This window comes from Magallana gigas, chromosome 1, assembly GCF_963853765.1.
Source record: "Magallana gigas chromosome 1, xbMagGiga1.1, whole genome shotgun sequence".
Classification (NCBI taxonomy): domain Eukaryota; kingdom Metazoa; phylum Mollusca; class Bivalvia; order Ostreida; family Ostreidae; genus Magallana; species Magallana gigas.
This window is the reverse complement of record NC_088853.1, coordinates 64,357,168-64,369,260: the sequence shown is the minus strand read 5'-3', so window position 1 is coordinate 64,369,260 and position 12,093 is coordinate 64,357,168. Positions and strand designations below refer to the sequence as shown.

The following is a 12,093-nucleotide window of genomic DNA, read 5'->3' as shown; positions in this document are numbered from 1 at the left end:
ATTTTAGGAAATCTGAATTAAGATGTTTATTTTTTTTAAATTAAGTTGTTTATTTATTTTGCATGGTAGGGGCATTTTGTGTCATTTTACAAGTATTCATTTGCCTACAGAGTACTTTTAATAAATTAATCATGCTTTGGACTTTTGAGATTGTTAGATTACAGGTACTTAACCCTCAAATAAACTCAGTAAAGCAAAACAAGTATCTGTTTGTGATAGAGATTTATTAACGTTTGATTAGTCACATATTTAACAAAGATGAACTATAGATAAAGTATGAATAAACCAAGAAATTATTACTTTTGTAAAACAAAGAACGCTGTCTTTGGTGAGGCAGAATCTAGTAACTATGTAGATGTAAAGTAATTTTTCACCAATAGGATAAACAAACAGATTAGCGATATATTAAATGCAATATCAATGAATAATAATAACAGTTAAAGGAGCAGTGGAAGGTTTTTTTCAAAACAAATGATATTTCATACACAACAGAATTGTATGGAGAAAAACACATGCATAAAATGTGAAACAGAAAAAAATCACATGTATTTGCTAGCCAATGCTCAGTAACAATACTCCCGCTATGAGATAAAGAAACAGAATGAGCAAAGGTTTCTTTATTTAGATAAGAAACCCTCCTTCTAGCAGGACTGGACGAAAAGAGTGTGAAAGTTTGAAACACAATTAATGAGTGGTTGTGAAAATATGTTTAAAATGTATATCTAACATAGAAACAGTAATAATTTAACAGAAAATCGACACAATATTTGTACAAAAATTCATCCCTACATTTAGCATACCTAAACAAACACAGTGTTTGATTGTCAAGCATTTTAGAATAATAGTTGCAGAGAGAAATGTTATTAAAATTTGTTACAGTCAGTCAGACACATGGGTAAAATGATAAATAAAAGCATCTTCTTCTGAGCAGGGGTATAATCTATTCTAGAAGGTAAAAAATTTTCTAGTATCTATACAACACATCCTAATAAGTACTACCTACAGATTAGACACTGCTATCTAAAGAGTAAATCTAGATATAACTTTTTGTCTAGTCATAAAACTAGAACAATCAACAACTAAGCCTATGTTTGAAATTGTTCATCATAGTTGATCTTACGTACTTACTATGATGTTAAAATAATTAAAGTTTTTAAACAGTGTACTGGTGATTGGTTTGTTTTGAAAAGCACGATTCAAATATCATATGTGTTTAAGCAGTTGATATTGTTTGTGCAAGGTAGATATCGTAAGCAAAACTGTTTGTAGATTATGGACCTTTTCAAGCAAAATATAATTTTATATGGTTTTTAATGTCAAGTGTGCACTAATCAAATAATATGCCCAAGGAAATAAAATAAACAAGTAAAATTGATTTTGAAGATGAAAAAAAAATAACACATCAGACATTTCTGATGGGGCAATATATGGTCAGACAATGTAAATGAACATTTTATGCGTGGGCATGATGGTCTTTGAAAGTTTGAAGACATTGCAATTGAAAGTGAGTATTATCAGATTTTAACAATCAAAACATAGGTAACAAAAGTCATATATACAAGACTTGCTGAACACATTAAGACATCTTTTAAGGACAGTAGGAAATATAAAACAAAAATATGTGCTATTTTCATGGCAAGATATGAGTTCTATTTGGCAGCACTGTTTTTGGCACTATATAGGGAAAATTAGAGTAAATGATTGGGTGTAATTAGGATATATGATTGGCCATCCTATTTTCATAAGTACTTATGAATATTAAATTTGGCATGAAATAAGCACACAATCTTTTAAGAAATAGAAATACATGTAATGTAAACATTACAAGTAAAGGTTTGGTAAACTAAACAAAAACCCAACATTACATATGTGTACTACATTATCAAAACAACAATAAATCTAAAGGTAGAAAAATGTTACAATATTTGTACAATTAACATGTTTATGTTAAACATGTAGGAGAACTGAACAATTTGAAAAATAACTGTAACATATTTTAGAAGATAACTTGTCCACAGAGAGAAATGCATCAATACTATTTCAGACAAGCACACAATTGATGAAAAGGTCATGGCATTTTTCGGCACTACACAATTAGTATGACACATATTTTGGGATTTTAGGAAGCATAATTGAAAAAGTAATTGAGCAATGAAATATAAAAATATGTAAGAGGTAAACAATTGTAAAATATGGCATTTTTTGGCACTTTCTGAAAAATATCAGGTTTCAAAAATACTTATGATGTCAACTTTCATATGTTCTATGCAAAATATATGTTACAATTGGTATGACACATATTTTAGGATTTTAGTCAGGTAAATGAAAATGTAATAGGGCAATGAAATGTAGGAATAATTGAAAGGTAAAGAATTATATTGTATGATATATTTTCAAAGGACATTGTATGTTGTTATTCACAACCTGTTTTTTTTTAACGAAATGTATGAACATACAGGACTGTGTAATGATATTATTCTGAGAAATTTATAAAAATGATATTTGCAATAATGGCTATACAATAAGTGAAATTAGGTAGCAGGACATAACCTGGTATATGCAGAGTCTCTATGCCAGATTAGAAACAAGGCAAAATCACCTTGAAACATAGCCGTATGTTAAGATTTCTAGACTCGCTGTTTAGAACAATCCATATGTAAACAAACAAAGTATTTAGATGAAATATATACAAAACAGCAGAACTTGCTTTAAAAAATGTTACAATTTGATAAGAAATATGCAGACAAGCATAACAAAAGAAACAAAATTCACAAGAACATCCACACTCCTACAAAACAATACAACTACTTAACATGCAATTGATCAGTTCACATCTAAAAATGTTTCTGGACAGCAGAAAATTTCCAAATTATTTTCAAGCAAATGTTTATGATAAAAGTAAACATCTTTTAATGGAGACATTAAACATGGCGGAGATTATTTCTAGAATTCCTTTAAGATTATTAAGTGTTCAAAGAACATTACATTAATGTTCACAAAAACTCAATGCTTATGACACTGCTCCCCTTTGAGGTGCATCTAATAGACAGCATCGGATTGCAGCGGCTGATTACATAACTTTCAATTTCCTCTTTCTCAACATTTGGTAGGGCAACTTCTACCAATTCCAATGGCATGGTTAGAATGGTATCATCTTCCAACAGGAATGTCATATTTTCCCCATCAACACAGCCAGAGACAGCCTGCTTGACTTTCACTTCTGGAGGACAATCCGTCTTCTAAAAACATAAGATCACGGTTATTTTTTCAGTTCTTTACCCCAGTTCTTGCATAATCAGGAATATTGAGAAATACATTGTCAATTCATGACATCTTTGTTACACTTATATACTACATGTAGTATGCAACTCCTTTTTTGTTTGTATATGAAGTTGGCACTCTTAGAAAGTAAGAAAGTGATAAGTATAACTACTTACTGTAATTTTGGTTTTTGAAGTTGTTGTCAATGACACTTCATTGCGGAAGGTGTTGATCACAACATCTGTGATATGGACATAATCTCCTGGTCTTATGTCTTTTTCAGCAAAGCTGCGCCACAATGCAACTTTGCACTTGCTTGTTGCATCCTCTATGTAAATGTTCTTTACATTAACTCTTTCCTCCCTTACAAAAACTTGTCTTGTTGCTTCTTCCTAAAATATAGAAAAATATAGGTAAGATAAGAGATAATAGTTGTTATTATAATGAGGAAGAGATGATTTATTAAAAAAATACATAAACTTAGACTATGGCATATATATCAGACATATACTAATTAAATTAAATCACTCCATTAACAATTTTTTGATAAATATTAATTACAAAATGTCAAATTAAATTTGTAAAGTTTGTGTCTTACCTGGGTGATTGTCCCCTTTATTGAAACTCTCTCTTTAGGCGGCGAATTCAAAGCTTCGCTCACCGTCTTTGTTGGGGCAGGTGGGGGGTGCAGAAGATTTTTAGCTTGGTTCACAATGTGCTCAGGAACACTAACTTCTGCACAGGGGAATACCTTTGTGTTGCTAGTGACAGCAACCCCGTCAGGCTTCTTAATCACATTTCTCAAGATAACTGAGCTCCCCTCCTTGAATCTTGGGAATTTTGTCTGGTCATACACGACGCACAGAACTGCTTTTCCCTCATCAGCTATGACACAGTTTTTCAGAATACGTGACTCATTTCTCTCATTGGTGTAGGAATGTTCAGGATCGGTGTCGATCACTTTGGCTTTAACACTCTTAGTGTAAGGGATTTGACCCTTTTGCGCCATCAGATCTGACAGAGAGATAGTTGTAGCCTGAAACAGTGATATGTTAATTAGTTTATTGAATATTAATGTACAGCAGATTAAGAAAATTGAATGAATATATTGTTTGGTGTAATACATTTGTATTGGCAGGCACAACAAGATGAATTTAGACTTGTGACAAGCTGAAAAGTTATCATGTTTTAAGATGTTTCTGATATCACTGATAAATATATTGGTTTATGATCAGAATAGTATGATTCTAATGTTCCAGAAAGACAAAGACGATCTTGGGGGAAATTTATGTAAATATGATCTAAACAAGAATCATAATCAGTTGTTGGAGATTTCAAAATTTGATGAAATGAGTAATTGTGCTGAAGGAAGTTTAATACTGAACAATTTTGTAATGCATTTTGATTAAAGTCTCCCATTATAATGGTTGGTTTAGTTATATTTATGATTGACTGTAAATATTGCATGACATTTGCAAAATTCTGATTGGTAGCTGATTTTGGAGGACAATAAATAAAACAAATATTTGCAACATCCAAGATTGTAATAAGTAGTTCTATACCACTAATTGAGGTTGCAATTAATTGGTTCTGAATGATATTTGGTTTGTAGTACAATGCCATTCCATGTTTGCTTTGTTGTTGATCAGCACAAAACAAAGAGAGTCCTTCAATGTTGAGATCTTGGTCTGATTCAAATACTCTAGTTTCACATAAAGCTAGAATATCCACATGCTTCAAATAAATGTCTGTACGAAGATCATCAATATGTTTTCTCAAAGAGCGACAGTTATGAAAACATACAAGTGCACAATTATTGTTCAGTTTACTCAGATCTGGTAACCTGAGTTGCAGTGGTGATGTTGTTGTCATACGGTTCATTTCCTCTCGGACATCTGAACAAATACTTATCTTTTTGGAGTTTAATTCCTTGATAAAGAGGTTGGACAGGTTTTTGATACGACTTAAACCAACATAATGGATATGGTCATTTTTCCTGCTTCCAAAATGTAAAACTGCACTATTCATAGTAGACCCTTGTGCCTTATGTATAGTCTTTGCTGCAGACATCTGTAGGGGAAACTGTCGTCTAACAACATTATAAGTTTTGTAATGCTGAATGTTAAAACATCTTGTAACCTCTAATATTGGTGTCCAGCTATGGGGAATATTTGTAGTATATAAACTGGAATATTTTTGTCGCCATTGGCAGCCAGATGAGGAGTTTTCAAACTCAACCCAAACAATACTGACACGATGATGTGATGAATCTACACGATAGTCGAACATTTTTATTGAACAGGATGCCCCATTTGTTAAGCCATCTTCTACACTTACATTTAAGCACAATTCATATGGGGGTCCAATGGCAAGATGGAGATTTTTTTGAAGTCCCATTGTTTTCCCTGCATCATCTGGCACTTTGTTCAATATTTTTTCTTTTAATGAACATGGAACATCTCCTGAAACACTGTCAATTGAGTGTACAACTGCCTTCATAGAATCAGGCAGTTTTGTTAATAGATGGAAGTTATGCAAATCACACTCTGCACGGGTGGTAAATAAATGAGGTATCAAATCTAAGTCTGGTGGATGAATAGCATTTGGTGCATTGAGCAGTCTTGACTGCAGAATCTGTATGTCCTGTGGTATCATATGGTTTCCTTCCCGTAGCCTATTCAGAAGTTGGGCAAATGATTTGTCATCTTTTTGACGCATTATTTCCTCTAATTCAAAAATGGTGAAATGGTCTTGCCACAAATTAGCACCAATAGATTCAATGCCTACACGAGGTATAGTAAATATCCAGGAATCCATTACAGGTTTTAACTGATACAAGTCTCCAAATACTATCACACTTACACCACCAAATGGTTTGCAACACCCTTTTATCTCTTGTAACCTTAAGTTTATGAAATTAAACATTCTTTTTCCCACCATTGATATTTCATCTATGAATACAATTTTCAAATGAAAGAACCTGCATCTCATAGAATCAAGCTGGTGCATATCTAGGGGCTTGAATGCAAATCCTCTTCCAACTGGTATACCAAATGCAGAATGTATTGTATTTCCTCCTATGTTATGAGCTGCCTTGCCAGTAGGTGCACAAAGAAGTACTTTCAGGTTATCTGGGTTTTCACCTACTTTATGATTGAAGTACTTAATAAGAGCTTGGTAAAGAGATCGCAAAAGAACACTTTTTCCTACACCTGCTCCACCAGTAAGAAATGTATACAAGGGCGTTTCATTTGTTTTGAAATGATTTAAAACATTGTAAAAAAATAGCTTCTGTTTTTCATTCAGACTCTGTACTAATGACCTGTAATTATTATCTGACATTTCATTCATTGGTAACGATTCATTCTCAAATCGCTTACGTGCTATTCCAAAATCCTGACCAATATCATATTCATTGTTTGATACTGTGCCTGTGCAATGACTTTCTGTTCCAGGGTCAAAACAACCAAAATTATCAGACAATGTAGAACCCTGAGCAGAATCAATTGTTTCTTGATGTTCATTTTCAGGCAAGACAACATTCCTTTGATAGTCATCCATATCATCTACATCATGCAACATGTCCTCTCCAATTTCACATGATATCTTCATATATCGAGCTTTAACTCCCTCCACTTCATCCTTAACCTTCGTAAAAGTTTCTTCATATGTATGACAGCCATGTAAGAGATCTGTTTCCTCTTTTCTCCATTTTGTAAATAACATCAATAACTGCCTATAATGACCTTCCCTATCAACATTTAGTGCAATGGTATGGTATCTCAATACCTTCTGCTTTTTGCGCTTCTTCATAATGGTTCCATCTCTAAATTCAAACAATGTCTGCTCATTATGAGAAAAACTGTTTGTATCTTCATTTGATTCAGCTGAAGCTAAAATATCATCTTCTAGGTCATGTGAATAATCTTCCTCCAACAATTCTCCTTCGCAATTTTCAACTTGCTTCTTACACTTTTCTAGAGATGTATCAAACCAAGTAACAAAATCTGCATAACAGTATTTGCTCATCTGTTTTGGTCGTCTCTTGTAGCGTTTTAAAGCATTATCTGATTCCACATTAGTTGAGGATTCTGGCATATCTTTTAAACTGGAATATGGTTTTAGTAAGACTGTTCTATTGTTTAATTCATTTGTGTCAATGAAAACCACTTCTCTGGAAGATTTCCTCAAAGGCATTTGAAGAACCAAGTATGCAGCTTCCTGCGCACCTATTTCCACATGGCTAAGAAATTGATTACCAATTCTTCTTACTTGCTGTCTTATATCACTGTCTTTTTGTTTGGCTTCTTTGCATGCTTCAGATAATATGTTTGATAAACCCCTTTGACCTTTTGAGATATATGACACTATATATGAAACACAAGCATAAGGATCAAGTATGAACTGTATGTCCATGTTTGCCTCCCAGCACTTCAATAAAGTTTTGTTATAGCTGTTAATGCGCACTTCTTCCACAGAACGCTTTAAGAAAATTTTGGAGACAGACAGTGTTGACCGTATTGCCTGCAAGTAAGATGCCAAATTCATGTCTAGTTTGCATAAAAAGTCATCAAAAATGACAAATTCCTGTGTATCATTTGATTTCATATCAGATAACATTTTGGCAATTTTATGAAAATTCTGAATTCCAAGGGCTTTTTCTTCTTCATCAAGAATGGGATCCAGAACAACTGTATTAGGCATGGGAGGAAGGGGGAAATTGAATCTACATATGGCTTTTCCTTTTTTCCTACAGGTTCTAGCATGTCTATGAGTTTGGTAATTAACTAAATTGTATATTTCATCATCTTTTTTGCATGTAACATGTTTATCAATGAATTTTGCCACTTCTTCATGATTTGTTCCATTGTATTCAGGTGCATCTTTTATCCAAATTAACATGTGCACATGTGGAGATCCTCTTTGCTGAAATTCTACTCGGTAAAAAAAATCAACAATTTCTCCAATTGGATTCATTTTGCTTTTCATCACATTGACCAGAAATGTTTGGAATCTATGTTCAAAATACCTTGCACAGGTTACTGGGTCAGATTTTATCAAAATGCATTTTTCTTCCCATGTCAATGCACTGACTTCCTCATCAGTTAGAGACTTTTGCTTGACCAATTTGTTTAAACATTTCAGTAGGGGTGGCCACTTTGTTTCTGCAGCTGAAAAGGAGCAAAACCAAGTTGGTGTTCCTAATTGCCTGATCATAGCAAATACATCTTTCTTTGTTTGCTCCCAATAAGGTGGTGATCCCCTTAAGTTCCTCAGTACTCTAAATCCATCATCTTGTTTTACCAAATTGTCGACAAAGTTAGGAGATAGCACTTCAGAAACAGTCATTTTTTTCCCTTTGGTTTTACATTTTCTTACTGCTAGAGTCACTTTGTCACGAATTTGTTTAATTTGAAGTCGTTTTAGTTTATAGAAAATATTTGGTATAGACATCGCAGCCCTTCTATCAACATTTCGTAATTCCCATTTACAAATATTGCTATAATGTACTGGAATAGATCTTAACGAATTGTCTGGTCTAGCTTGTCCACAATATATAGTTGGGAAAGCTAAATACTCAGAATACACATCTTGAAATAGACCAAGGGGTGTTTGATTTTCACCAGGTGCTAAAGACAATATTTGGTTATATTCCCTAAAATCCATTGCTTGTAAAACAGTGTCAGTATTGCCTGTTGGTCGGTCATGAAAATTATCTTCTTCAGTCCAGTCATCAGAGGACTGATTTGCATCCTTAGATTGCAACAAATTCTGTGTCTCAGGGGCATCATTTACTAAGTTTTGATTATCTTCAACTTCTTCACTTTGTATACACCTGCTTGCATCCTCAAACCAAGAATTGTTTATTTCTATGCCTTCATTTTTGAATAAATCACTATGTTCAACTAACCACTTTGCAGCTTCAAGCACTTTGTTTGGTCTAATTTTCTCAAATGCAACACTGTGTTTATATGACAGTTTTCGTTTTAATTTTACTGGTATTGTTTCTGTGTCATCCAACATTCTTGGTAGTTGTTTTACTGTTGCATTGACATCTGCTGGTACATTAACAACATTACCCTTTAAATTTAATTGGCCACCTCTTGGAAGCTCTCTAAGTTGCATAAATGCAAGTCTTGGTGAAATAAGTCTTTCCTCTAGATGAGTAATATTCAACTGCTCTGGAATAATGGGAAATTTCATATTATTTGCAGTACTGCATGCAGGAATTTTACCTTGTTGAATGGCAAGTAAACATGTTTTACAAATCCATTCATTGTTGTTTACACTCTTAATATTTGACAAACAAACATTCATCAAATGCTGATGTTTGAATCTGACCAATGAGGTCATGCTTACAGAGTGACGGAAAAATGTTTGTGTGCAACAAGTACAAACATACAGAGGACCATCTGCTATTTTTGATTGAAATGTCTTGTAAATACAATCAATGTCCTGCAGAGACTGAGTCTGAGATTCAGTTGAATTTGTTGGCTGGTCTGACACATTTTGACAAACAGAGGTTTGAAAATTTTCATTTCTATCTAAAGTGAACTGTTCTGAAGATTGTATGTGATCCCTTACAAAGACATTATCTACAGAGAAGTGAGTAGAGGATCGAACAGTTTGATTTTCAATACAATTATCTATATATGACACTCCATTATTTGGAGTTGTATGTTCAGTCTCGGACAAACATTCTGTTGATCTTAATCTATTTTGATCAAATTCTGTTGATTTTGCTTGCTTTCCTTTGCACATGTACACATTTTCTTCAATAGATGCCTTTCTTTTCCTTTGACCACCATTGACCTTTACTGAATTTATGCAGTTCACCTTGTAGGGAACTGTTATAATATTAGTTGCACTATGGCTTTTGCAGTAAATTTTTTTGGGTTTGTTAAACACAATATGATGCAAATCATACTGAATTTCTTGGGGCTTTAAAGCAGTCAGAGAAGATGCAAACTTCCGTAGGTAAACACAAACCTCAGATAAATTTTCAAGAACACTCAGAATACTTTTTCCAGACTCTGAAGGTAAACCAAACTTGTCTCGTGCATGAGGATCAAAAAAATAATATTTTGAATCATGGAATACAATTCCAATTGCTGTACCAACACATATGAATATCATCAACTTGGAAGCAGTTCCACTGCACAGGGTTGCAAATGCAATCTCTAATGACAATAATGGCCAGTTGCCTGTAAAATCTGAGGAAATTGATCCACTAATTGTTGATTTCAATTGAAAATGAACAAACACATTGTCAAATTTCATGTGACAAGGAATCGATGAAGGATGTAAGAAATCTGATGTTTCAGACAAAACATTTCTAATTTTTAAGTATAAATAATCCCCAAGATGTAAAATTTTGTGTAATATGTCCTTTGACCATTCAAGAAAAGAATAGTTCTCTTCAAATGCTGTCAGTAGAAATACAACACAATTAGCAACACACTGCCTTCCCCTAGACATATCGCTAAACAAAAATTCATCACCTTGATGATAGTCAGCATTACACAATACTTTAAAATCCACCATATTTTATATCATAAATATATGGAAAGTTCAAGCTTCAATATCTCACGTAATATTCTTTTTTTTCAAAGACAATTATGATCACCAAGTTTCCAAAGTTTCAATATCTTCAGGTTTTTCAATTTCTCTCCATGTTTCAATTTCTATTTTCTCCAAGTTTCAATAACATATGTCTTCCCTCCAAGATTTACATGCATGTAACAGATACAAGACAATTCATGATCTCCAAGTTTCCAATTTTCAATTTCTCCAAGTTTTTTCAAATTTCCCTCCAAGTTTCAATTTTTAATTATCTCCAAGTTTCAAAATTGTGTTTTCTCCAAGATTTCAATTCCTATCTTTGTCAGATTTCCGCTGTCTTAAGGATCATTTATCATACAAGTTAATTTCTTAATCATTTCTCTATATAATGAATTATCTAAAAAAAATGTACTCGTATGACCTTAGTCAAACCTATTAATCAATAATCAAGGTTTCTAATAACTGATAGATAAGGAAAATTAATACAAATACTGTAATAGTCTGTGCAAAATGATGCGACGATAGCCGATCAAGTAAAGAAATTTGTTGGAAAACACCGTTCTATATATAGAGGGTACATCTTAAAGCTCTAGTGGGGATCACGTGACCTTAATTTGTAAACATTGAAAAATGACTAGGCCAGTATTGAAATATCTTTTTTCTACAAACATGTATGTCGTGGATGTTTAATAAACTATCAAAAATAATCTTCGAAAAACTTAATCATTTTTACGCGCAAAGTAAAAATGTATATCAATCTTGTAAACATTGCCTGTGCCTGCCGAGGTACTACATGTTATATATCTTTTATAGCTCAAAACTTAGATTAGCTCCATAAATAAGAAAAGCAATATTTACCATGTCAACTTCTCTCTAATTCTTGATCTTTTTACGCAGTTGTTGTTTACTGAATTCCTTCTAATGATGAAAATCTGCTCAAAATCTTCTCTGGACACTTTCGCTTTCTCAAACCCACGCTATCTTGTTTACGTTTTGATATTACTACGCATTGTACATTATTTTTTTATTCGAAACGTAAGCATGTCTATATTAATCATAAGTGTTATTTATATCACTTTTGTACATTTGAAATTTTGAAATTCAAAATTATATCTCATATGTGTACATGAATTTAAATGAAAATTCATTTACTTCTGGTACTATTTCTGTATGCGCATGAACATTGAAATACGTACTATACAGAGTGTGCATGTGGAGAAGTAATATTCAAATCTTCCATACATTTCAAATGAAAAAAAAAAGTCTATA

General features: G+C 32.9%; 1 protein-coding gene across 2 annotated transcripts; it reads right to left on the bottom strand.

Moving 5' to 3' along the window:
• Positions 1–217: 217 nt before the first annotated feature.
• Positions 218–11,809, bottom strand: LOC136275288 (uncharacterized). 2 transcript variants are annotated; one of them, XM_066083947.1, is made up of 4 exons: positions 11,683–11,809; positions 3,860–4,297; positions 3,438–3,653; positions 218–3,239 (listed from the first exon to the last, which is right to left on the bottom strand). In XM_066083947.1, exons 1-4 carry the CDS (start codon positions 11,683–11,685, stop codon positions 2,994–2,996), a joined length of 903 nt encoding a protein of 300 aa, XP_065940019.1. In that variant the 5' UTR covers positions 11,686–11,809; the 3' UTR covers positions 218–2,993. The 2 variants fall into 2 exon arrangements, with proteins under 2 accessions (XP_065940019.1, XP_065939995.1); XM_066083923.1 differs by lacking the exon at positions 11,683–11,809 and having other exon boundaries at positions 3,860–5,507.
• Positions 11,810–12,093: the final 284 nt, after the last annotated feature.

Excerpts from the sequence above, each read along its gene's own strand:
- LOC136275288 (XM_066083923.1), bottom strand. The coding sequence starts at position 4,387 with ATGTATTACACCAAACAATATATTCATTCAATTTTCTTAATCTGCTGT. Across the intron at positions 3,654-3,859 it reads TAAAGGGGACAATCACCCAG|GAAGAAGCAACAAGACAAGT; the intron begins GTAAGACACAAA and ends TCTATATTTTAG. Across the intron at positions 3,240-3,437 it reads CTTCAAAAACCAAAATTACA|AAGACGGATTGTCCTCCAGA; the intron begins GTAAGTAGTTAT and ends TTATGTTTTTAG.